Source organism: Dipodomys spectabilis, unplaced genomic scaffold (genome assembly GCF_019054845.1).
Source record: "Dipodomys spectabilis isolate Male_0828 unplaced genomic scaffold, ASM1905484v1 ptg000098l, whole genome shotgun sequence".
NCBI lineage: Eukaryota > Metazoa > Chordata > Mammalia > Rodentia > Heteromyidae > Dipodomys > Dipodomys spectabilis.
This window is the reverse complement of record NW_024870775.1, coordinates 9,011,694-9,039,169: the sequence shown is the minus strand read 5'-3', so window position 1 is coordinate 9,039,169 and position 27,476 is coordinate 9,011,694. Positions and strand designations below refer to the sequence as shown.

The 27,476-nt window shown below is 46.6% G+C and overlaps 1 protein-coding gene and 1 pseudogene across 1 annotated transcript in view; both read right to left on the bottom strand.

Annotated features, from left to right (window-relative positions):
- The window catches only part of LOC122113681 (olfactory receptor 10AC1-like), a 40,099-nt gene extending 30,129 nt beyond the window's left edge, over positions 1 to 9,970 (bottom strand). The window contains exon 1 of the mRNA XM_042686744.1: positions 9,919 to 9,970. Coding sequence (XP_042542678.1) covers positions 9,919 to 9,970 — 52 coding nt within the window. The remainder of the gene's footprint in view (positions 1 to 9,918) is intronic.
- Positions 9,971 to 13,604: 3,634 nt separating this feature from the next.
- LOC122113861 lies at positions 13,605 to 14,599 on the bottom strand (annotated as a pseudogene).
- Between the last annotated feature and the right edge of the window lie 12,877 nt (positions 14,600 to 27,476).

The following is a 27,476-nucleotide window of genomic DNA, read 5'->3' as shown; positions in this document are numbered from 1 at the left end:
AGATTTAATAGTAACTAGGGGAAGCTTCATTGCCCTAAACATGCCTTCAGTCAAAATGATTAACTTAAAGTGCTGTAGGCAATGAAAAAAAAGATTCTTTTAAAAAATCGCTCAAATGTGTTAAAAAATTTTAGCCATGGTGCTTCTAGGTCTTTTGTCATTGCAGTTTTGGTCCTTCTATTGTTTCTCTCTCTGATGGGGCTCAGGCGCTCGGCCCTATCCCCACTTGGGCAGTGTGTGTGTGTCTGAGGCCAGGTGATCACAATATGGCTATGATGAGACTCACAAAGGTATCTACCCTGAAGGAGGAGGGAAGGAGAGAGAGGTCTAGTTTTTCCCATGACATGGTTTTCTTGTCCTTACTTCACCAGTTCCCAATCCTCAACATCTCTTTCCCTTACTTTGCTTGACTATGACAGAGACATACTCTTCCCACCTCCTGCCTAGTCCCCATATGCCCCCGCAGAGGCAGCATGCCTGTGTGAAGGGTAACAGACAGGGAAGAGATAGGACAACTGTCAAGAGAGTCCAGAGAACTGCTAATCAATCCCCAAGGGCCATCTCACTTAGGAACATGTTAGCCTGAAATATCAGAGAACTCTCCTCAGAGTGGCTTAGGCCACAAAGCATTTTCTGTTGTAAAGTTCTTGATGAGTGATGGGAGGTCCAGAAGTGGAAACAGAATTCCTTCTTCCAGAACTTCTATCTAGGAAGCTGTTGTCCAGGACAATAGTCACAAGGTCTCTGCCATGTACATTCTCCAGGAAAAATTCCCATGGCTTTGATGATCCAACTTTATATGATGACCAAACTCATGAGGTGTTCTGCTCTAACTTTGGTATGATAGTCTAGACTCATCTGTCTTTGTAAATTTTACCGGAACCAACTGGTGCATTCCCAGTTGTCTGGAGGAACTGATAAGGGCCTAATTTCTTCTTATCAGAGCAGGTCAGCTTTTACAATTTTTTTTTATTCCACATACATAAATGTCACTCAGCAAAATTTGTCTTTTTGATGAGATAGATATGTCAAGAAGAATTAGGTAATCATCTCACATGTAGAGATATATGTAAATCTTGTGTTGTGCCCAGCTGGTATGTACAAATAAGATTCAGCACTTGAAAATGACATCAGTGATCACACACACACACACACACACACACACACACATTATAAAGTATAGCATCATTATCACCCTGCCCTCATTTACTTGGTTTGTGTCTCTGCTGTCTGCCCTTTTCATTGGAACCACTTCATTCTTGAATTGTATTGGTTTCCTTCCTGACAACAGGTAACTACATAGATTATAGGAAGTGATTGAGACAGTCACCCTCCCAGGACATGCCACTTGTTACAAGTAGATTGTTGGCCCGTGAGGGGTTTTTCCCTTTGGGTTATTCCCTCTGGGGATTGATGCCTCTTCTAGTGATATGTTTGGGTGTAACTAGCTGCTCCCTGGGACTCTGGTGAGGACCTGGTCACTCCATGGAATTGTCTAGTTAGGAGCCACTTTTGTGTCATGAGTAGAGGCTGGGGACCCTAGGGTGGTGTTTGTTCAGTAGGCTGGGAGTTTTCTGGCTACCCACTTGTGAGTTTCAGCGCTATTCTCCATGTAAACAGAGCAAGAATGTGTCCCCACTGAGAGTTTCTCAGTGGAGTGTGTGTGTCTTCTGGGGAAAACATGAAGATAGCTCAGTACACCTACTGCTACCATTCCTGGAAGGGGTTCAGGAATCTCAGGGGGCAGATTCAGGATCCCACTAGGAGGCCATGCTAGAAATTGTCCTTATCTTCTGTATGGACTACCTGCCATCCTCAGCAGCTCACAAACTGAAGAGAACCTGAAGTGATTAAAGGCAGACTTCCTGGCTTTCTTCTTATGGAGAGAAGGTAGCTAATAAAGCTGTGTGAAGGTTCTGTAAGACCTATCTATCTGAAGCTTGGCCCTAATTTGGAAGGTTGAGCTTGCCTCCCTGCCTATCTCCAGACCAGGTGTCTGGGTTTGGAGCATGAATTACATTTTCTCGATAGCAGAGAATCTGGCTCTCTTGGGCACAAAATGTATGTCCTCCATCCTGGCCACATTCTCCCTTAGATGAATATTGGTGAGTACCTCTCACCTTCACTTAGCCATGGCTGTCCTATTATGTGATGTCATGTGGGCTTCCCACTTGGTTTTGTGTCAGTCTCTGATCTCCTCCTTCTTGTTGCAAATAGTTCATTTCTGAATTGTAGTTTCTTTCCAGCTGGCAAGTAGTAACTGAGTCTTAGAACACACTGTGAGGTAACCATTCTAGTTACCCTCTTCCAGCCTTCAGTCTTGTCTCGGTACAACCTTGGCTCACACCCTTGGGTTTTCCTACGGGGAGTGGATGTTTTTCCCGATGACGTATTTAGGAGAACTTGCAATTCCCTGGGCCTTTGGTAGCGGACTCTGTCCCCTCACAAAGTTTCCCAGTTTAGCAGACATTTTTTCTTCTGGTGATGGAGTCTGGGAAGACAAGGGGTGATCCCTGAATCATAGTAGAGACGAGGGAACTGCCTTTGGGGTTGCTCTGACCACATAACCTGGCAGAGAGACTGTGGGCTTTCTAAATGGGGAAGGTATTTGAGAGAATGTGCTAATTTCTGTCTCACATCCACTGCTACTCATATAAGGGGTTCATGGAACTTGGGGCAGATTCAGGACCATACTTGGAGGTGATGCTGGAAATTGCCACCCTCATCTTCAGAGTGCATTGATGTATCACAGGCCAGCCGGCTCTTTCGTTGTGACCTTTTTGCCTTGACTTGTGGTTCCCAGGAAGATGTGGATGCATTCAGGATAGGCACACTGGCTCTCTTGTTCATGTGTGAGAGGGGAGAGAAATGGATGGGATCTCTTGGAGGTCAACAAAGTACATCTCCTAGATGCCTGTCCTTGCCATAGGTGGTAAAGCTATAAAGCTATACCAGTGGGTATTGGGTTTATGATATGAAGGCAATGTGACTGTCACATCATTGGAATTGCTGAGAGACTGGATAACTGGGCAACTGGGTGCAATGTTGGAGAACCTGGATCTGGAGATTGGTAGAACTCACCATCTCCCTAGAATGACTGTTGGTGAACATTTGTTCCCTTTGTAGAGCCAGGGGTTCTCTATCATATGCTATGTTATAATGTGAATGAATCATTCCCGGATGATGTTTGAACTTACACAGAAGGGTGAGACAAATTGTGTTCACTGTCCACTGGAGACTGCTGTTCAGCTTTCAAACGTGGCCTCCAGGAAAGTGGGAGTGAGTCTGTGAGCATGTCATCTAAGACAGTCCCCCAGATCCATCATACTTTTCAACTTCCCCCAAGAGATTCTGGGAACACAGAACAGAATCGTGTCATACAAGCTGTCTAGTTTCTGCCCAGTGACAATCTTGATACTAAACAAGATCACACATCTTGGCAATGCCTCTGCCATGTCCCATATGCTTTCCAGCCTCAGATCTCTGTGCTGTGAAGCCAATACCTCAGAGCACATGTATTCGGCAAAGCCTTTTCTAGGACTATTCCTGCTCTAGGTAGTTGTCCTCCAAGGTTATAGACCCAGAAGGCCACCTTGAATTCCATTTTCAATGATGACGAAAATGTTTTCATTTCAGTCAAACTTCTTGATCATTCTGGGATGGTGCAAAAGTTTCTTGATGCTCATTTTAGAGAAAATGAGGGAGGAGTTATGCTCTACCTTTGGCAGGATGTGCATAAGCCCCTTGCACCCTGATTGGTGTGGCAGGCCATTTTAGTCACAAAGATGCTGCCTTGTCCCATGGTCTGGAGACATCTCTAATGTTATGGGATTCCTTGTCATCATACTCCTGGTCTGCATTGTCACCTCAATTCTTTTGCTACAAATGCTACAAGCAAGTAACAATGCTAGGTAAATAAAAATTGTATTAAAATGTAGAAGACTTAAAATGGTCATTCAGCCTTTGTAACCTGATGCCCAGGGGTTCCCAATTATAACAAAGACAGCTATATGAGCCTAACATGAAAGGTATCAATCATAATTATTACCCTAAAATGCTGTCTGCAATAATAACTAATTGATAATTTTTTCCTTTAACATTTTAGCCATAACAACTCTCAGTCTTTTGTCATTAGAGTTTTGGTCCTTTCCTTGCTGATGGGCTCAGGCATTCAATGCCATCCCCAGTGGTCTATGGGGGGTCTAAGATATGGTGATCACCATGTGGCTGCGATAAGACTCACAAAGGTATCTACCACTCAGAAGAGAGTGATCTAGTCTTTGCCATGACATGGTTTTCTTGTCCTTACTTCACCAGTTACCAATACCCAGCATCCTCTACCTTCACCTTGTTTATAACAATGATTGAGTCATGTCCCTGGGAGCCTTCTGATATCCTCCATTCACCACAAGTCAGACAACACACCTGAGCTACAGCCTGTGTAAAAGGTGAGGGATAGGGATAGAGCCAAGTCTGTTGTGGAATTTGTGAAGGCCAGAGAATCTGTAAACAAAGTCCAAAGTCTGGATCACTTAGGGGGGTGTTGGTCTAAAGTTTCAGAGAACCCTCCTTGTAGTGGCTTAGAGCACAAAAGCATTCAGTGTAGTATTCATGATGACAGGAGTGACAAAGGTCCAGATGGGGGCACCAGGGATACACTGTCCTTCTGTGAAGGCGGTCTCTCACTCCTGCAGGCAATTGTCCACAAGGTCTCTATGACTTGTATTTTCCATGAAGGGCAACTTTCCATGGTGCTGATAGCAGGAAATAGACTGGTCACATTTGGATGATCTAAACTTTTCATTATTTCCACTTCACTTAACGTAAGAGATACTGGTCTAAGTTATGGTAACATGGGTCTTTGTGAGTTTGTGATAGGCCAGTTTAACCTCAGAGAGGTGCCTTTCCAAATGATTTAGAAGAACTAGTAATGGTCTGTGCTTTTTCTCCAGGAGGTTTTCCTGGAGTCCACAATGAGTTCAACCTATTTGCATTAGCCATTAGGATTCAGTGTGGTTTGCCTTGTTGTAGTGGCAGATAAGTTGAGAATGATTTCATTATTCCACAGCTTATAGATAAACATGAAGCTTGCATTCTGCCCATATGCAGTTATGATCTGTCATTTGAAAATGACATTCATTATGACACAGGTGAAATGCAGAGCTCTTGCTGGCCCACCACTCATTCATACCTGCTCTCGTCACTGTTGCTTCTGTCCACTCCTTTCAGCAGAACAAGTTCATTACTAAATTAGGATGGTATCGTCCCGTTTAATAGCTAGCTACATGATCTTGTAATAAAAAAGCACAGTTGTCGCAGTATGCCTACTATCGTCTTCGGTCTTGTCATAAATAGAACCTTGGATCTCAAGGTGGGGTTGTCCCATAAGGGTAAGAGTAATCCTGATGGGCATTTGGGAGAACTTGCTGCTCCCTTGGTTTCAGACAGGGACACAATCATAACATGAACTTGCCTAGTAAGGACTGACTGTCCTTCCATTGAGGTCCCTTGCCAGGACAGGCTGATTGCTGGGTCAGGAGGAGTACGTTTTCTAACCACACCCATTGTTCCTGTGACACAGGGACATGCAGTGGCCTCCAGAATGGAATTTGCTGTGGGAGGGGTTGCTGTGTGAGCTTTTGTTCTGGCAAATGTGCCGACTTGTGTCCCACACCCACAGCAACTCAGGCAGGGGGGCCAAGGAACACAGAGGGCAGCTTTAGGACCACATGAAGAGGCTTTGCTGGAAATTGCCATCCTCATCTTGGAGAGGCACTGACCTATCACCAGCAAGGTGGGCTCTATCGTGTCCCTTCTGCCTTGACTGCTTGTCATCTTCAGGCAGATGTTGATCTGAGGATGAGAACACCAAGGTGTGTCTAGCACGATCACTGGCATTCCTCTTAGTGGGGAGACAGAGGAGGGAGGGCCCCTTTGAGCGTCATAGTGTGTATCCCACAGATGTCTCTCCCTCACGTGGGTGTCTGGTGTGGCCCACGACCTGCATGACTATCAGCTCACTGGATTTTCTCAGTAGCTGAGGATCTGGCTCTCTTGGGAAGCCAATGGTGCAGGCGAGGATCACAGCTTCCCAAGGGTGCCCATTGGCTTCTCACTGTGGCTGAGGCAGCGATGCTATCACGTGGGCCTCTGCCTGAGAGCCACAGTGAATAACTCCCAGATGATGGCTGAACTTGTGCAAAAGGTGAGAGGGAATGTCTACACTGCATGCTGGCTGGAGACTGCTGACCTAGCTGGCAAAAAGCTGCCTACAGGAGAAAGGAAGGAGCCTGTGAGCGTGTCTATAGGCCAGGCCTCTTGGTTTTAAAAATCAAGGATGGGTCTCTTATATGCTTTACCCTCAAAAACATAAGGGGCTCAGAGTGTGCTGTGCCAGACAAGATGTCACCATACTGCTCAGCTCAGATCTTGGCACTCAGTGCCCAGGTCTCTGGCCTGATCTCTCCTCTTGGGTTCACCAGGATGCTTAGTGGCTTCAGATCTCTGCACTCCTCTGCCTGTGGCCAGGCAGTAGGTCAAGGTACGTGTGCTCCACAGGACCGAGCCCATGGTTTCTCCGCCCCTAGGTGACCATCTACAAGCTATGGTCTGGCAGATCTCCTTGGCTTTCAATTCCCCGGACGAGGTATGTGTTGCCAATGCTTTTGATGGCATGAAGCAACTTGATCACATTTGGGTGGTCCCAGGTTTTCCAAATGCCCCTTGAGAGGAAAGGAGCTCATTTTGCTCAGCATTTGACACCTAGATTTAGATTAGTTGGCAGGTATACACCTATCCACGCTGACCCTGTCTGGTGGTGGTGTGGAGAAGCCTCTAACGATGGGACTCTTTTCCTCTTTTCATTCCGTGTCCAGTTTTTCTGTCGACTCCTCACTTCTTTCACTAGAAATCCTCAGCATCAATACCAAGACCAATGCCGGGTAAAGAGAAACTGGAAGGAAAAGAAACAGGTAAAGGTCTGGTTGATGACACTGGTATATTCCCAATCAGAATGATGAGTAGTTTCAGCCCCTTTCTGACTTATGTCCATTTTTCCGCCCTTAACAAGGAGAGCTTGAAGGTCCTAATGTACCACTGTTCACTCTGGTCATTAACCTAAAGTGCTGTAGGCAATGAAAAGAGCCGGCCTCTCCTGACAATTGTTAAACTGTGTTTTAAAATGTGAACCCTGGCCAGTGTATGTTTGTGTCTGGTAGTTACGGTCCTTCTCTTGCCTCCCTGTGAAGGAGCTCGGGCATTAGGTGCCATCCACAGTGGGCAGTGTGTGTGTGAGGCTGGATGATCAGAGTGTGCTTGTGACCAGACTCATCCTGAAGGGAGGTAGGGAGAGAGAGGCCAGGTCTTTCCCTTTGCCTTGTCCTTCCTTCTCCAGCTCCCATTGGCAGCATCCTTGCCCTGATTGAACACTGATGAGGCATGCCCTGCTGAGGTCCTGCACATCCTCCCCCCTTAGCCACAGGTCAGCATGCACAAGCGGCTGCCTGGCGAGGGTATAGGGGAAGAACATGGGCAGCCTTAAGTCTGCTGGGGAAGTAGCAAATGCTAGGGGATTGATGACCAGGACTCAAGGGCTGGCTTACCCAGGACCCTGTTGGTCAGAAATATCAGAGAACTCTTCTCATAGCAGCTAAGATCACAAAAATGTCTCGGGTACTGTTCCTGACCATGTGAGTGATGGAAGGCCCAGAGGTGGTGACAGGAGCGATCCGTTGCTCTTTCATCTCCCAGTTCTGCAACAACCCCAGGCTGCCATCTTGTAGGACAAAGTCCATAAGGTCTCCATGATTGCATTTTCCATGTGAGGAGACGCGGCCATGCTTTGCATCATTGCGGTTGAAGGATCCCAAAGTTTTATGTCTATTTCACTTGGTTTAAAGGATTCTGCTCTAACTTTAACATGATTTTCTCGACAACTTGGGTCTTTGTGAGTTAGTGGCAGGTCAGTTTGACCTCAGGATACTTCCGTAAACCCCCTCCCTAACGGTCTGGAGGAACATGTTTTGGCCTCATGTCCTCTCAATCAGAGGAGGTTTTCTTAACATTCACTTCAGCTTCAGCTGTTTGCACGACACATCAATGACTTTCCGGTATGATAGATGTGTTATGGAGAATGATGTAATTGTCCCACAGTGTGTAGATGTATGTCCACTTTGTACTCTGACACTCACCTACATAGCTACCAGTATGAGGTGTCATTTGGAATGACATTAGTGGTGGCAAAGATGAAACCAAATGCAGAAGCAGAGCGGGCCCAACATTCCTACCTGCTTTTTGGTTGTTTTTGCTCTGTCTCCTCCTTTTGTTGGAAGAGGTAGCAATTTCATTCCTGCAGTAGTAAGTGATAACACTGATCATCCTGGTCACTGTTTTCTGGTTTCAAGTCATGTCATGAACAAAACCTTGGCTCACACAATTGGGTTGTGCCCTGAGGACTGGCGTTTGTCATGACACACAGGACCTCAGACGATGTCATGGCATTGGGAGAGCTTGCTGCTGTCTGGTCTTGAGTAGGAGACTCAGCCACTCCCTGTAGTGCCCCAGAGTGGCGCTCTGGTGCCCAGCGTGGGGCTCCCATGCAGAGGGAATGACTGTGTGAGCACATTTCTTGTTAGTTTTCAGGCTACGGTTTATGTCACAGGGACTGGGCTTGGCGCCAGCAGCAGCTACCCCAGGGGAGATAGAGTTTTTGAGCAGGTCCTGAGGGAGAGCAGCCAGGATGTTCTGGCTGGTACTCAGGCTGGGCTGTCTCCGGGACGCAGGGGGGAATGTGGATGACCACACAGAGAGAGGAGAGTGTGCTGGAAACTGGTGTCCTCATCTTTAGACGCCATTGAAGTTTTGCCCTCATGGTGGCTGTTTTCCTACTCTTTGGCCTTGACTGCTTTTCATTCTCAGGTGGCTCCTGATCTGAGAAATCAAAGGTGGGGAAAGGCATCATCACCTTCCTGGAAGTAAGAGATGCTGCAAAAGGTGCGCTGTCAGCCAGCTGATGCCTGACCTGGACACGAGAGGCTCTCCCGTGACCCCAGTGTCTGGCTTCCGCCAGGCGCCACGGTGCCATCACCTAATCAAGTTTTCTTTCTTCAGAGAGTCCGTGTCTCTTGTGCAGGATGACGCATGCCCCATGTCACGGCCACTATCCCCAGCATTGCCTGTGACTATTTCTCCTCTTGTGGGACCCACGGGTGCCATACATCTTGGGCTCTCCCACGGGCTTCTCCTTGGTGTCTTCGGTTAGTAACTGATGAATGATGTTTGAATTCCTGCAGAAATGGAATCTGAAAGTTTCCATGTTGCAAACCGCTGTTCCAGCTGTCCAGAGCTGCCTCCAGAAACAGAAGGTCCTGTGTGACCATGTTACATAAGATAGCCCACAGGCCACAGGTAGCAGCCACAGGCCCATCACACATTGTGCCTTGGAGTAATTTGGGGGCAGCCAATGGTTCCTTGTCTAGTTTCTGCTTGTCTCTACACTCACTACTAAGCCAAAGTCACTAACCTTGGCATTGCCTCAGTGTCTAACAAAATGCTGTCTTGTTTCAGCATTGTATTTTCCTATGCCTTTCTCAGGGCAGTAGCGCCAGGCACATGTGAGCTGCAGGGACACTGTCCCAGACACTTCCACCGGGGTATGGGGAGATGGTCTCAAGGACTCCAATTTCCTTTGATGAGAAATAGTATCCTCGTGATTCAATTCTATTGATCCACAAATGTGACCAAAGTCACCTTGGAGTGCTCCAAATAGTTCCTGATGTTCCTTTCAGATGTGGGGTAGGTGGAGGGATTCTGCTCTACCTCTGTCAAGCTTTTCAGGGTCACCCCGGCCTTGATGACTTTGTAGTGGGCCAGGTTGACTTTGGGGACAGTGTTCTCCCTGTAGTCTGGAGGATCCTGTACCGATCTGCGATTTCTCCTTGTCAGAAGATATGTTCTTGGGTTCCTGCCTCATTGCTCCCTCCTCTCTTCTTTCCTTTTAATCCTCCTTACCAACACTATGTAAAACTTCAGGAAAATGGGAGCTCCATAGAACACTTAAATCACATGCTTTACTTTTTTTTGGCGTTATTCCTGTTAAAATAGTGATAAGAGGCTTTGCAGTTTGGTAGAAGCTCTTGTTGTAATGAGGATAACTTGGTGGTTCTGAGCTAATTCTGCCGATCATAATTACAGATGTTTCATTTGACTGCAACAAAATACCTGGCTGTTTGCCAATTTCTAACGTGTTTTGGTTTTCTCTGGCATTGTGATCGTGGCTGGTCTGAGCTGTTTGTCATTTCAGTTGTGATTCTTCTCTGGAGTGTATTGTCAGAATTACAGTGGACACCTCTAGAAAGTACTTGTTAGGAAACAGTTCTCCTTTCAAGTCATCTCCTTTTGTGGAAACTTTGTTTGTAGTGTCCTTATACAGCTCTGTAAGTGTTGTCTGCTGACATTCTGCAAATGTACAGCTTCTACCAACAGCCACCAGAACCGCATTTTTGACCTGCTCAGACATCACCTATAAAGCAGACACAATTAGACCCAAGGATGTGTGCCAGGTAAGCTCAGGCTAAGAGACTGTTCTTCTAAGGTTCTTTGCTGCTTAAATTTGGCCAGAACACAAGTCTTCCTGGCAGGTTCTCACATGACCAGTGTGTCCTTCCTCTGTGGCAGAGGATAACAGCAGAGCAAGGAGGACGTGTTTTCCTGGCAATGAGGAAAGACCCACTAGGACAAATCTCATCCCAGTGTGTGGGGGTCATGAAAGGCAACCTCAGGCTGGCCGGCCAAGATACCTTCAGACGACACCGTTTAGAGACAGACAATGTGCACAAGAAGTCTTATACATAATAGGCAGTTGTCTGACTTCTTAGTGGAGTCACTGGTGCCAGCCCTTCCTGAAGTCACTAAGGCTGAGTTGTTATCAAGCTGCCTGGTGCTCAAGCCCATGTTATGTATGTATTCTCCCCTGCATCTGGTGAGGGATTCCCACCTTGCCTCTCTAGCATCTGCTGTTCCTGTAGCACCAGGAGAAACCCTGTGCCCTCCCAGTGTCTGGGCATTGCCAGCCTCTTAGAAACAGGAGGGCTGTCCAGTGGAATCCCCTGCTCATACAATGCCTGGCAAGGAGATTGGGCACAGGGACACGTGTGGCAATGTGTCTTCTTCCTTGGTCTATGAACACCTGTCCCTAGAGGTAACCAGTGCCCTAGACACCATAGCCCAAACCGGCACCCATATCCAGGCACACATCGATGCCCTAGCAGACATGATCCTACAGAACAAGAGGGTTTTCAGGGGAGCCTGTGCAATACTTGGGGGAGGTGGCTGATTGGGAAGGTGCAGTCTAACTCTCACTCGTTATCCTACCTGGCCTCTCAACCATCTCTCCACGATAGTTCTCATGGGAAAGCTCCTGTCCTTGGGTTTCCTGGCTCCTCTTCCTCAGGACCTTGCATTGCCCTCTTACTCTTCCTTACTGGGCTGTGCATCCTCCATTTTCTCACTGTACTTTCCTCTCATTTCCAGGCCACACAACTACAAAGGATGTTACAGCATGGATTCCATGCAGTGCCATCCATTTCCTGGTGCCCCTCATCCACCTGGACCAAGGCTCTGTCCAGTCTTATTCTAGAGCCCGGTTAGCCCTGCCATGGCCTCCCAGACTACCCCAGTCCCCTCTGCCAGAACAACAAATAAATAGGTAGGGACATCTCTACGGCCCTGCCCAGCTTGAAGCAGTTCCAAGAAGAAGAGACCTCCGTCCCACTGGAACCAGGACTAGTTTTGTTGCTCTGTCAGGGGGTGGGGAGTATGGAGGACAGTCCCTCTTTTAGGGACATGGCAGAAATAAAATGCCAATGGCCAGGTGGGATGAGAATGTAAGGGTTGAGCAGATGACATGTTCCTGCCCCTGAGAAACTCAGACCATGGTCCAATGAAGAAAGAAGCCATCACAGAATACTTTGTGGGCTCTGTGAAGCGACCTCTGGCCTCATCGGCGCAGCTGAGACATTTCTCTTGTTAGGTTCCTCACAGCCTCCCTTAACCAAGGTCTCAGTAAACCTTGGCTTTTCTGTTATGTTGTGTCCAGGAACAATTTTTGCCAAAATCCATGATATTCCCATCTCTCTTAACCCAACACAACTCCCTGAATGTCACCTGCCTGACACCTCTCTTCCACCTCTACCTGCCCTGACACCACCCTACCTCTCCCTCCACCTCCTGGACATTTTTCCCCCATAACTGTCATCTACCTACTTCTCTGCCCTCTGCTTCCATGACCACCACATACCTCCCATGAATTCTCCAACTCCCTGACCCCTCCCCACCTCCTTCACCTCTCTACCTAATTCCACTCAACCTCACAGAATCTACTCCCTCTCCTTAATTCCCCCCATCTCCACACTTCCTCTGTACCTCACTGACCTTCCTCCCTGATCAGTGCCCATTTCCTTGACCTCTGTTCCCCTTCCTGAACATTCCCTGCTCACCCCACTCTCCTCCCAAGTCCTGTCATCCCGTGCCTACTTCCTTCACACCAAAGTCCTTAACCCCTCTTTTAGCTCTCTGACCTTCACCTCTGGGACCCATCCTTGCTTCCCCAAAAAGCACAATTAACTCAGTGAAAATCTGATCAAAAATAAATAGGGATAAAAAATGAATATGACTTTCAGGGGAGTCAAACTTCCCACAGAGCTGATTTAAGAGGTAAAATTGGGGGCTGGCTGGGAAGGTGGCTCAATGGTAAAGCTCTTGCCTTGCATGCATGAGGCCCTGGGTTCGATTCCTCAGTACCACATAAGCAGAAAAGGCCAGAAGTGACACTGTGGCTCAAGTGTTAGAGTGCTAGCTTTGAACTGAAGAGCTGAAGGACAGAGCCCAGGCCCAGAGTTCAGGCCCCATAACTGGGGGGGGGGGGGGGGGGGGAAGGGGGTACGTAAAGTCAAAATGTTAGAAAGCCGGGTACCGGTGCCTCATGCCTGTAATCCTAGCTACTCAGGAGGCTGAAATCTGCGGATCAGGGTTCAAGGCCAGCCTGGGCAAGAAAGTCCTTGAGACTCCTATCTCCAATAAATGACCAGAAAACTGGAAGTGATGCTGTGGCTCAAACGGTAGAGCACTCACCTAGAGCTGAAGAGCTGAGGGACAGCGCCCAATCCCCATGACTGATTTAAAAAAAAGAGACATCTCTATTTTTAATTTCATTCAAGAGCCCCCAGTATTCTCTCAAACTCGCTATGTGGGTCAATATGGTCTTTGCAAGTGCACCGTAACTTAGCTACAAAAATCATTCCTCAATGGGAAATTTTTAATATTAAAAGTCTAGGTGAGGGGCTGGGAAGGTGGCTCAGTGGTAGAGCGCTTGCCTTGCATGCATGAGGCCCTGGGTTCGATTCCTCAGCACCACATAAGCAAAAAGAAAAGAGCCAGAAGTGGCGCTGTGGCTCAAGTGGTAAAGCGCTAGCCTTGAGCTGAAGAGCTGAGGGACAGCGCCCAGACCCAGAGTTCAGGCCCCAGGACCGGACCCAAAAAAACAAAAGGTCTAGGTGTTTATAATAAGTACTGTTTTAGAATACTTTAATACTTACAACCAAAAACAGTCATCTCAGGGCCACTTAATCAATTTTATCTTCTATAGAGTCAAATGCTTTCAGTGCCAGCTCATTATTTGCCTGTTTCAATCGGTATCTATTTGGATTAAAATTTCTGCTTTCACCAAGGAGGAAGTCTTCATCTTCACCCTGTTCTCTCACCATGTTGTTTTTTTCCCCTAGGCAAAAGTTCAAAGGGTCACAGTCCCCCCTCTGCTGGTAGGCAGAGAGCTTGGGTCACTGCCCCTTGAGGAAATGGTGCTGCTGGGTACTAATTCCAAATAGTTGCTCCATCCGATTAGCTTTTCTCTCCTTTCTTGCCATTAACTCCATACCATCTTTACCGGAGTTAACCATACTGTCTTTTGGCAAGTTTACAAGGCTAACTTTTTTGACTACACAGATTGGATTTCCCTGACGTTTTTCCAAATGAAGGCACATAACTTCCAAACGAAAAGTCATTTGGAGATGCTGGACTTCTAATGTTTCCTGGATTCAGAGCATCTCCTTTTGGTGTTGCAAAGGTGATGTGCTGCAAATGATGTTCATTGAACGATCTCCCAGAGGATTCAGGGGACATGTTTGTTTTAGGGCTCCTCACCAGGGTGAGCAGTTTTGGTTCTAAATCAGGGAGCAAGGGCACAGAATGATGTTTCCAGTTACAAGAATCTTGGAGTTCTTTGTTGATTTTGTTCAGTTTAGCAAGGAGCATTTCCCTCTTCACTTTTTCCTTCTTCCTCTTCTTCCAATTTGTCAACCTGTTGAAGCTGATATAGTTCCATTTGGCCCTGTCTACTTTCCAACTCTGGCTTTTCTTCTCTTTCAAGTAAAAGGCATCTTTTCATCTTGCTTTTTGTCAGCCTCTTCTCTCACCCATTCATTCTCTAGTTTTTCCTCCTCCTGCTTTAGAATGGGCTCTCCTTGATCTTCATCAGATTCTTCTTTCTCTACAGGTGAAGGTAGAACCATGGCTTCCTTTATGTTCCTCTTGCTCTTGGGACTCCAGGTTCTATGGTGAATTTTTAAAGGCAAATCCTGGTTGTAGCAAGATCTATATGGCCGGGGTCAGCAGGAACATTTAGCATGTAACTTGTTTTGCAATTTTGAGCAGTTTCAGGTTAGTGCCCCCAAAGATTGATTGGGACAGGTAGTATATAAGGAAGTGGCTATTCTCAGCTGCCTCTGCCCTTCAGGGGCCTGTCATTCCGGCATCTTTGGTAATAAGGCATCGATAATTGTCTGGCTAGTTCCTGCTGGACAGGAGCATCATGGGGCTGTATGCCGGTTGTCTAGGATGCCACAGGGGTAGTTGGCAGGCGAGTGTAAGGGTGGAGAAGAGGCCGATTAACTGTCCCTCTGGTCATTTCTTTGATGCCACTCTGGATCAACCTCAAGAGGCATGGGGCAAATAAAAAGAAAAGACATTAAAATTAATCAGCCTACTAAGGGTAGTAACCATCCAGCAAGAGGGTTATGGAACCAATCCAGAATAGGCCCGCTGGACAGCTGATGTTTGAGCTCCTCCTTTAGGTTGTTTAGGGTCTCAATGTTTTGTTCTACCAAACCTGCTACATGTCATTAATAACATTGTTCCTGCAAGAATAGGCAGGTCCCACATTTTTCAGTTGTTAGAAGGTCCAAGGCTTGGTGGTTTTGGAGAGCAACCTGTGCCAGGGAGGTAAGTTGGCGCTGGAGTGAGGCTAGAGATACCGAGGTAGATTCCATGGCCACCTGGAGTTTATCTGAAAATTCCTGAGCTGAGACTAGGCTGTGTCCTAGGGCTGGACATACCTGTTGTCCTACTTGTGAAATAAAGGCCAGGCCATTATCAGATTGAAGGGAAGAAGGAAGGCCAAAACAAGGAATGATTTCTGAAAGTAAAAATGAGGTTACAACTCATTCTGTCTCTTTGGGAGTTGGAAAAGCCTCAACCCACCCCGTGAGGGTGTCTACCAGGAAAAGAAGGTACCAGGTACCTCATCCTTCTGTGGGTGGGCATATGGGTGAAATCAACCTGCCAATCCTGTTCAGACAGATAGCCCTGCATTTGATGGATTGTAAAGGCTGGCCTAAGTCCCTCTCGAAGGGTGATGGTGGAGCATGTAAAACATGCCCGAGAGGCAGACTCAATTGTGGTGGCAAGCTGAGGGTGATAAAAGAGTGGTTTTACAACTGAACCAGTGCCTTGGGCCCAATATGAAGTGTGGCATGAACCTGTTGTATGAGGGTTTTAGCCTGGGCCAGAGGCAAGGCCAACTATTTCCCACAAAGATCCATCCCTGTTCTCCATCCGTGCCACCCTTCTTATAGAGAAGAGTTTTTTTGGCTGGGGAATACAGAGGGGTCATGTCTGGGATGGGTAAAAAACGGGGCAGGAGCCACTGATTGTTGAGTAAGCTGGCATGCCACTGCATCGGCCTTATTGTTACCTCGGGAAACAAGGGAATCATCTGTCCGATGGATGTCCTTTACAATGGACGATAGCCACGGCAAGACGGGTAGGAAAGGGCCTGAATTAGTTTTAAAGATAGGCGGGGATTAACAATAGGGCTCCCTTTTGTAGCTAGGAACCCCTGTTCTTACCAGATTGCCGAGTGACAATGGGCAATGAGGAAGGCAGTATTGAAAGGATCCATCACATCCACCACCAGGGGACCACACAGAGGCAGGCAGGCTCAGGAGAAAGATTATTACAAGGTTTATTAGAGGAGCCATATTTTCCCCAGAGCACATGGCGACCTCCACTATCTAAGTAACAGCAGGTCTGGGGGGTTGGAAGTGAGGTAGATGGGAGTTTAGATGGGTCTGAGTAGAGAGAGGGAGGGGCCAGCTGTATGGCGGGAACTCCAGGGCAGGGAGGGGCTCAGGTCTGGGTGGAGCTGAGGACCAAAGGTGGGCATAACGCTTACCAGTATAAATGGTTGCCTTTTTTTCCTCTAGTTAGATGGAGGGCCCTAGTAAGGGCCATCAGTTCAGCCTTTTGAGATGTTGTTCCTTCAGAGGGGCGCTGGGCCTCTACTTCTCCCCTGCCTTTTCCCCTGCGAATCCATGACCTTACTTTTAAGGCAATTAGTAATAGGCAACAGACCCTGATGCTGTTTTACCGAGATGGGAAATTGAGATCAAGCAGGGAAAGAGGAGAGGCCTTTCTGGTGGATAAGAACAGGCTGGTGGTGCGTTGCCACCACAGGGGAAGAGGTGTCCCATACAATGGGCTCCACCAAATCAGGGGGAAGGGGAAAGGAGGAGGAGGAGGATGGAGGCTCATTGGGGGACAGAACTAATAACAAAGGGGCTGCTAGGGCCAAATTAGGAGGTGCCCAGGTCTAGGTGGCATGTACCTTAACAAGTGGGTTTTGCCCCATAAGGGGAGTAGGGACAGGAGGGCATAAACAGGAAGGAATGGAAAAAATGGCCGATCATGGATTAGGTGCTAGGAGGTTAGTTGGCACTGGAGGAGTGAGGCTAGAGATCATGGGGTAGGAGCCAAGTCACCTCACCCTTCAGTGCACTGATCCTGACTCTCCACAGGAGACCATTTTTTTCCCCCAAGACTTTCTTCCCTCTTTACAATTCCTTGAGCTTCTTTGTGGCTAGAGTTTAAAACTGCCCATTTTTTTCCTTTGGCTCGTGAAACTGGATTATCTTAGAATGGCCTCAAGGCACTGCTTGGGTGGAGAAGTTTGCTAGATTTTAAACCAAAGAGCAAGGCTAAATCTCCTTCCTCTTACTACCTCCATTGCATATATTGGGCACTTAAAGAGGGCCCATTGCTGGTGGCTGGGAGGGGAAGTCCTGTCAGCTCCCATAACCAAGACCTGAGAAGGAATTAAGGGGCCCGAGTAGGGAGGGAGGACCGAATAGGTAGCCCCAGTATGGGCCAAAAAGGCTTTGCCCACTACCTGGACCATTACCCTAGGCTCGACGAGGGTGATTGGGGTCAGCGAAGCAGGGCATCCTCAGTCTTCAGCCGCCAGACCCATGATCAAAGGCGGCGAGTCTGCGTCTAGGCGCAGAGGGGCAGTCAGGCTTCCCGTGTCCCTTCTCATTGCACAGCGGACATGGTTTCTGGGGAGGACGGGGTGTGGGGCATCGTCCCGCCCAGTGCCCCTCCTGACCGCACTTGAAGCAGGGTCCAGATGGTTGGCGCTTTTCTCCATAGCCACACGTTGTAGGGGAGCCTTAGGGCAGTGACCAGAGCTTGGGCTTGGTAGGCCGCCTATTGGTGAGAGTGGGTTTCCCTATCAGCCTTTTCCTGTTCCTAATGGGCATGGAAAACGTTAAAGGCCATATTCACCAGGTCACGGATTGGGGTTTGAGGGCCATCCTCAGCCTTTTTAAGTTTTTCTTTTTTCTTTTTTTGGTCGTGGGGCTTGAACTCTGGGCTTGGGCGCTATCCCTTAGCTCTTCAGCTCAAGGTGAGCGCTCTACTGCTTGAGCCACAGCACCACTTGCAGTTTTCTAGTGGTTTATTGGAGATGAGTCCCATGGACTTTTCTGACTGGGATGGCTTTGAGCCATGATCCTCAGATCTCAGCCTCCTGAGTAGCTAGGATTACAGGCGTGAGTCACGGCTTAAGTTTTTTCTTTATGTCTGGGGCTGACTGAGAAAATGAGAGGCCAAAAAGCTTGCCCCAGCTGGAGAGGTGGGGTCCAAGCAGGTGTATACTTAGTCTAGCTTGAGTAAGTCTAGTTGAGTAATTTTCCACAGTTTGTCAAAGTTAATAACCTTATGGGAGGCCGCTTGTAATCCAGCCAAAATGCACAGAATCATCTCTCTGCAAGTGGCCATCGTGACCTTCAGCTGTGTCTATCTGATATTGCCAATGAGGGTCCTGTCTGGGGACTACCTCAGCTCCCACGGGCATGGTTGTATCTGTAAGGTGGATCTCATCCCCATGAGCCTGGGCAGCCTGATAGACTAGCTCATTCTCCTCCCTGGTAAGAGCAGAGGAGAGTATAACATGGAGGTCATGCCAAGTGAGATATTAGACCCTCAGCCCAGGGGGGTCAGATGGAGCATCGGGCGGTGGATGCACCACAAGTGGGAAGGATAACTGAGAGTCGAGAGGGTCAGGAGGGGAAGAGGGAGGGGGAGAGCTTTTGGAGGGATCTGGCCACATGAGCAAGATTTGAAATAGGGGGCAGGAGAAACAGAGGGACGGGAGCATAAGTAGAAGAATCCCTGGACATAAGGAATTTCAGCCCATTCACCGTCCGCTCACAGAAATTGCGGAGATCAGTTAGTATATTGAAATTGAAAGTCCCATTTTTCAGGTCAACACAACTGGTTATTGAGCTGGTACACAAGCCATTCCTGGTTACAGAGGAAGATTAAGGTCAGGTCTTAGGCCTATAGGTTCAGAGTAGCCAATAAGCAACCCAGAGGAGTATGTGGGTTGGGTTTGGAATTTTGGTTTCCCATGATGGCCTGACAGCTGGGGTAAAACTAAGGCTGAAGAAGGTGTCCCTGTCTTAGCCAAATTACAAAATAAAAATGGAAGCGACAGAGGTGTCCCTCGATTGTTCTCAGCACCTAGACCAAAGGCCGGAGGGAGACTGGGATTGTACAGAAACAGAATGGAAGGAGCCGAGTTCCCGGAGAGCAAGCCAGGACACCCTGGGAGGGAAGGTGGGGACTCACCCATTCCGAATGTGGTGGATGCACAGAAGAGAAGGCCGGGCCGAGGTCCTGGTCTGGTCCAACGGAGGAGAGAGGAGAGAGGAGAGAGGAGAGGGGAGAGGAGAGAGGAGAGAGGGAGAGAGAGGGAGGGAGAGAGAGAGTGCAGTACAAACCCTGTCAGTTTGTACACAGATCTGTAAAATTATTCTGGCATTCAGCATTCTTTCTTGAAGAAAGTTCCTTTTCTTTCATTGAAGAGGACTTGGGAAATCAGAAAATAAGTTTTTATATCCAGTTCTCTCTCCTTTTCCTTTCGTTTGTGGTATAGCCATTGTAGCTTCTTTGGTAGAACTTCTTTTGTAGAACATCATGAACCTCATATACCCTTTTCCTCTCAGCAAGCAACTGACATGGGAAACAGTGCTCAGCTCAAGGTTTTTTGAAAGTATATTAAACAGGTAGGTTTCACTAGGTAGCCAATGAAGAGAATACCACATGCTATTCAGTCAGGAAAAGAAGTTTATTTACCAAACTGTTGCTCCCAGGCGACCCATTCCTGGGCCAGGACTTATCTAGGCCAGAGACAGGAAGAGGTGTGGCCAGGTGGGGGAAAGGTGTGGCCACACTGGGTCTGGTTAACCTCAAGGTCTGGGACCCTCCTAAGGTCAGATGGGAGGCGGGTGACCAGAGATGGCCCAGGATGTGACCTAGCAGGAGGAGAAGGTGACTGCTTCCTAGGTAACAGATACTGGGCAGAAACTTAGCCAAGAGGTAGGGAGGTGTCCCTGTGTAGACCTTACAGAAAGTTCCTTAATTCTTCTCTCGGTATCATTTAGTTTTAACTCGGCTGACACTAGCTTCTTTGCCAAATCATCCTGTTCAGTCAGATGTCTGGCTTCTGAGATCTTTTTCAGTATTCGTAAGGAAAATGTTGTCCTAAATAGTTCACCTTCTGTGTCTTTTACTCTCTTCTACATGGTGTACTTTCTCTTGAGATTATCTTAAGCATTCTTTTTGTTTTGTTTTGTTTTGTTTTTGGGTCCGGTCGTGGGGCCTGAACTCTGGGCCTGGGCGCTGTCCCTCAGCTCTTCAGCTCAAGGCTAGCACTCTACCATTTGAGCCACAGCACCACTTCCGGCTTTTTGCTTTTTGCTTATGTGGTGTTGAGGAATCGAACCCAGGGCCTCTGGCATGCAAGGCAAGTGCTCTACCACTGAGCCACCTTCCCAGCCCCGATCTTAAGCATTCTTTGAGTACTGTAATCTCATCATTATGACGAAGTATAAGTTGAGCAAGTTCATTTTCTGCATCTTCAAATTTATTCAGGGCTTTCTCCTATGTATACTGAAGCCCTTTCAAAGCCTTATTTTCTTTTAGCAGCTTAGCTAACTTGACTTGGAGTTTACATGCTTCATTCGGCAACTCATTGATTTTTAGCAGTCTTGCAGAGACAATGTGTTTCCTAACAAGATCAGGATCTTTCCTGCAGTGGCTCTCCATTGAGATTCTGGAAGTGAAATCTCATTCAGCCGCCCTTTTTGTTTAGTCCAGCCTTAGGGCTTGTTTTCCTAGGGGCTTATGATGTACTTGGTTATCTGATAGTTGTTTTTTTTTTTTTTTTTTTTTTAATATGTCAGTGCTCCATTGGTGTCACAGGATTGCTTCTCAATAATCTAATGAGCTCATCAAGTTGACAAGCTGCACTGGTAGTAGTTGTTCTTGAGGTGATTACTGTGATTTCTTCTGGAGTAGCTCCAAATACTTTAATTAAGCCCTCTGAATCATCAATAGAGATTCTTGTCTTCTTTACTGGAGGTTTAGCAAGTGCAGATTCTATATCCTGATCATGTAGTGTTGAGAGCCATTCTTTTGTATTGCGGTAGTCTTTGTAGGTATGGTCTAGCCTTCTCTTTCTGGAGTTGGAAACTTTGAACAGGTTTGGATAACCAGCAGCTTCGAGCCTCTCACCTCCAGGTAAACACAGCGCTTTGATGGAAGGGAAAAACTTCATCGCTGTGCTTCCGCCGCAAGTCTGCCTCTGCTTCATGGAATTTGAGAATATCACTTCCAACATCTGGGAATGCTGCAGCATGAGACAACCCTGCTTGTATAAACTCATTACTATGTATGGTGTCATTTCCACATAGGCAGAGAACACCTTGACTTGATTGAGAAATGGCTTTGCGGTTGGCTGAAGATCGTCATAAGTTGAAAGGTCCAGCAGATGATGTCTCAGCATTATTTATTTATTTATTTTTAGCAGTTGTTTCCCTAGAATCTGTACGTAAAGGACTGGCTGGAGAGGACTAGCCAGAAGACTGTGGTGTAGTCCCAAAAAGTCAGATGAATAGCCAGAGTAATGGTATTTGCCACTTTATATTTCTTGGTCAGTTTATGAACTTTCCACTCTGCTCCATTGTTTGGAAAAATGGTCTTGCTTCATGTAACTTTACAGATTTGTGGCAATACTGAAGAACAGTTTCACAATATGCATGTCTTGACAATAATATCTACTTCTGTGCAATTTGTTTTCCCCACAATGTATCCACAAGTCCACAATTCACGTCACTAAGAAGATTCACGTAATTTCTTTTGCCACCAGAGCTCAACATGGTGCTGAGTAGGAGTGGCTCACTGGGCAGACTCTCATAATGTGGAGAATTCTGCAGCCTCTGGTGTCAAGATCTGTGGTCAAGTCCCGCCAACAGTGCTCTTATACAGTATGTGGTAGGAAGACTGGAACTTTTATTCTCCCAGAGATGTTCAAATAAATAACAAAAACACCAATAAACACAAAAACCAAGGATCTACATTTAAAACTAGTACCAATTCTAAAACAGGACAAAACAAGACAAGAACCGAAGGCTGAGTTGGGGACTAATGGGCTCCCAGTTCGTTCTTACCAGAACTCTGTTCTGCTCCCACTCAGCAAGCTGAATCCAGAGTCTGCTGAGTGAGCTTCCACTCACACCCAGAACTTTCCTACCTCAGAAAACAGAACAGCAAACACACTAAAGTAAACAAGACAGACAAGTGGCCACAAAGACAAAATCAGGTCTCAGTGAATGGGGCGACATCTCACCACCATTCATTTACCAGGGGACTTGAACCCCCTCTCTTCACCTCCGGAGGATTTTTCTTTTAGATTCCTGCAAACATTGACCAGGGGCCTTCCAAGGCGGAGGAGAATTCCCAGTCATCTTGGGGCAAGGGAAAGAAGTCCCTGGCATCCGTCCCCTCAGACAGACAGGTTCTCCCCCATGCTCAGACCCCCTGAGCCAAGGCCTGAGCCTGAGATCTCACTGGGGCCACTTGCAAGTGGTCAGTGGCAGTTTCATAATTGACTAAGAAGCAAGTTACAAAAGCAGAACCAGCAGTTTTGGGTTTGGGGTGTTTTTTTTTTAATGAACTAGGACAAGGTCTAGGGGTGTCCCGGGAGTGGACTCACTTTGTCCCATGTTTTTCCTGTAAAGTAAATCCAATTACAAACATGGCAAGCAAAAGCAAAAGCACAATGAGACACAAACAGACACAATTATAAACAGAACGAAGAGGGAATCCCAAAACCAAAAGTTACTTTTTTTCTCAAACTATTTTCTCTACAAGCAAGCTCCCATCCAACTAGGACTGCTAGGACTGGTGGAATTGAGGGGTCCAGGCGTCCCTGGACCTCCTCGGCCATAGGAGACTCTGCTGCGTCCAGCCTCTACTTTTGGCCTCACTCTGGTGCCTTCTCTACCTAGGTCGACCACGCTTCCCTCAAGGCTTTTCTTGGAACTTCTCTCCAACAGCCAAGTGTCCTGCACACTATCCTCCCAGCCAGGGACTTCCATCCCCCTCAGGTTGGAGCAGCTAAGAGCTCTATCCTGGACGAGCCCCCATTGAATGTAGTAGGAAGACCCCCTACTCAAGCAGGCAAGCCCACCTAGTCATCCAGAGTGACAGAGCCCACCACAACAAAGTTGTTAAGAAGCAACTTTATTGAGAAGGTTCCTACACTGACTGGCCAGGGCCGCAGCGCAGGCTTGGGAGCTGACACTGCGACCCCAAGCGGCCCTCATTCTTTGGTTTTTAAAGGCAAAATCCATGAGGTCAAGCGCAGGTGACCAATGGGATCGAACCACACAAGAGGATTATATAGTCATACCAGGCCAAACAGGTGGCCAATAGATGGAGTTTACTGTAAGCATGTACAAAAGACAGGGTTTACCGTAAGCACATAGTGTCGCCAGTTGGAGCCAGATTACAACCTATCTGTTTTATGGGTCAGTCCTTAACTGAACAATCAAAGTGGGTTAGCTTGTTAAGGGGAGGGGGGACTTAGAGGCATTCTTTCCATTTCAGGAACTGGGCTGGTTGGAGCCAAGGTCTAGTTAACCTTGTTAAAGGTTTTTTTTCTAAAATCCCTAAAACAAAGGCAAAGCCTGGAAAGAAACTACCAGCTCAAGTCTCCTCTCAGGGCCTACTTCAAGTAGAGAGTTCTGGATATGGTTGTGTTGTGTGTGTGGGGGGGGGGGGGGTGTCCCCACTCATGGTGGGAGAGGCCCCACCTCAGCAGGCTTTTCTCTGTGTTTGTCTTGGTCTTGAGTGCCTTGTTGTGTTTGGTCTAGTGTCTCTATGGGGGAAATCAGAGCCTGCTGTGTGAGTTGTCCCTTTCTGCTGGACAGCAGTTGGGAGCGTTCAAGCAGCTGAGGGCCTGGTTCAAACAACTAGCTAATCTTAAAATTGTTAATTGCTCCCAGCTAAAATTGACAAAAAAAAGTCAGGCCACCAGGTTGGCTGAGAGATTAGCTTCAGGTAACCTTTCCCTTCTTGCAAATGAAGGTCAATTGATATGTAAAAGGATCTAGACACAATTGGGACAAAGACTAGAGCCAAGTACTGGGTGGGCTCCAGGGAATCCATACCCAGCATTCTTCAGAAGTATTTGACTTTAACATGTTTGTGCACAAGAATGTTATATGTATGTAAGCGTGTTAAGATAAAAACAGTCATGATATAAGCTGGGCACTGATGGCTCACTCCTGTAATCCTAGCTACTCAGGAGACTGAGATCTGAGGATCATGGTTCAAAGCCAGCCTGGGCAAGAAAGTCCATGAGATTTTTATCTCCAATAAAGACCACTAAAAAACCACAAGTGGCACTGTGGCTCAAGTGGTAGAGCACTCTCCATGAGCTGAAGAAGTGAAGGACAGCACCCATGATGGACAAAAACAAACCAAAAAACCTGTCATGATGTAAAAAAATAGATGTAAAAAATGCCCAAGAAAAGTGAGCAAGTTTGGGTGTTATCAAAAGTCTAAAAGGATTATTACTTTGTTTTAAAGGAACTTCAGTTAAAAGGTTTCCTAAGGATTCTTTAATTTGCAAATAAAAAGGAAAAATCTGGTATTTTAATGCATAAAGCTGTTCATATTGTAATCAAATTATCTGATTTAGCAAAAACGCATTGGGAACTTGATTTATTTCCCACCTTTGCTAAAATTTGGGGCTAAGTGTTAGGAATTTGAATGTAAAGATTTGCTTACCACTGCCAAGACATTGCCTGTTCTGGCTGTCTATGCTGCTTGATTTCTCAGTCAGAGAAAAAAAAAGGACAGGAAAAACTTAGGATAGTCCTGTGTGCCTATCTTTAGGGGATGAGGGGTTGTCTGGCAAAGGTGCAGTTCAGAAGCTCCATGCGTGGTAGGACAGGCACTGGGGGGAAGTCCACGCACAGTGATACTGGCCCTGGGGAAGTCCACACATGGTGGGACAGGCCCTGGGGGGAGTCCATGCATGGTAGAAGAGGGTAAGTTGGTACAAAGGCAGTTCATCTAACCTGAAAGAGTTAGATGGGTACATGCCCATTCTGTAGAATAGGCCTAGTGGACCATCTTTGTCTTGTCTCTTTTCCTTGCAGATGGACACTGAAAACCTGATGATAAAAATTGATGTTGTGATTAATATTTCTAAAACCGATCCTTAGAATGTATTTAAATTGAAAAGGTTTTAAAGGAGAGTTTAAAAGAGTTTATGTAACATAACTTGATTTCTATGCTATTTTGCATTTGGATGTATTTTTAAAAGTCAAAAAGATGCTAAGTCTAGATTCCTGGTATAGTGCTGGTGCTTGTAATCCTTGCATTAAGGAAAAACTGCTATTTGAGTTCAAAATTTTCTAAAAGTAACCCAGACTACAGAAAAAGAAAATGGTCATTTTAAACAGTAGGCCAAAAGGTAATGGGTGTTGTCCAGTGTTTCAAAGGGCATTTAAATGCAAGTTAAAGTGACTTGGGGAAAAAGTATTAAAAATGGCATCCCCTTTGTAAAAATTTAGGAAGTAGTGGGGAGTGGCTGGCTTCCTAGACAAAATTTAAAAAGTAAAATTGTCCTAAATGTTTGTTTCAAAGTGGAAAAAGATAAATTAGGACTACCAAAATGATTGTTTAATTGCTATTCTAGTTTTCCCTTATAGCTTTCCCTTATAGTTTCCAGCAGGCTCACAGCAAAGGACAGATACAAGTTTGTCAGATGTAACTTTGGCCCTTAATAGGTTCTAGGTAAGACCATGCTTATAAAACTACTTCCAGGGACTGGGAAGGTGGCTCAGTGGTAGAGTGCTTGCCTTGCATGCATGAGGCCCTGGGTTCAATTCCTCAGGACCATATAAGCAGAAAAAGCTCGAAGTGGTGCTGTGACTCAAGTGATAGAGCGCTAGCTTTGAGCTGAAGAGCTGAGGGATAGAGCCCAGGCCCAGAATTCAGGCCCCACGACCAGAAAAACAAAACAAAACAAAAAACAAAACAAAAACTACTTCCAGTGACCATCTTTGTTGCTTTCAATTGGAATAAGTGGCCTTTTGTGAAGACTCGATCTGAGAACTGCTGTTTGAAGCCAGCCCGGGCAAAGAAAAGTCATCTTTAATTGGGCCAGCAGAATGCTCAAAAGTGGAGTTGCTTTGAGGCTCAAAGTGGCAGAGTGCTAGCTTTGAGCTGGAGAGCTGAGTGACAGTGCTCAAACCCTGAGTTCAAGTCCATTGACCGACCAAGGAAAATGCCAAAGGTGCATTTATCTCAGCATGGAGAAGGACACTCCTGGGACCCTGGCAATGACAGAACATCCAGAGGCAGTTACACACCAGTGCTCAGATGGCAGAGATGGTGTCAGATCCTGGAGTCACTTGTGCTTGCCTCTTCATAAACTGATCAGAGTTGAGAGTCATGAGAAGGTAGTTGATAAGCATGCCTTTCTAATTCTCATGTCTGTCTAATTCATAACTGGACAAGAACTTTCAAGTCATCTGTGATAGTGGGTAGTAAAAAGCTAAGGTTGTAAAATGTGGGGGATAGTTAAAATCTCAAAACCCCTGTATCTGCTCAAAGTCCTAATTGGCAGTGACTTTGGGGCTGGCACCAGCCACATAAATTCATTTGTTCAGGAAAAGAAAAGTTCTGTGAACCTGAGATTGTATCCCTATTGATAGCTGTCTAAAGGCCTGCACAGGTAACTTAGGAACTGTTAAGGTAACTAGAGATCAGGTTCCTCAGCCAGCTAGAAAAATGCTTTTACAAACCAGAGTGCTAAACAGGCTACACTGCTCTAACCCAAGGAAAGGTTTGTGCACTTGTTAGAAGCTAAATGTTATGTATAATTTCTAGTTTGGAGTAAAATAGTGCTGTTAATGACATCTAATCTTGGCAACCCCTTGGTAAAATAGGCTGAGGTTATAATTGGTTCCTGGCTAGGTAGGGTCAATGCCCCTGAGTCAGCTTAAAGAAGATACAGAAGATGGATCTTCACCCCTCATACTGCTGCCACCCCTTTGGGTAAAGTTCAAGGACATCCTGACACCACCTGGAGGAGACTATGTCATCATTCTGACCACCTCCACAATGGTGAAAGTGGACTGGACTCTTGCCTACTCCATCATATGCAGCTGATTCCTGGTGAAAGACTGCTTTGGATCTGCAAACCTAAGACTTTGGTTATGGGACATTCTTTCTGTGGCACATAGATTTGTAAATCATACCTTACCTGACACTGGAAAGTTCAAAGTCCCCTGACTATATGAGTACCAATCATATGGAGCCAACTTTAACTGCTGGAGACTCCTGAAGTTACAGGAGTAAATAGCCCAGACAAAAATTTGGCTCTCCTACAGAGAAATCAGTGATTTGGTTTTATATATATATGTAAGAAAAAAAAGGAGGAATGAAGTGAGGAGGCTGATACTGTATTGGCCACATGGTGGATGGCAGGGTCTGGCATCTTCATG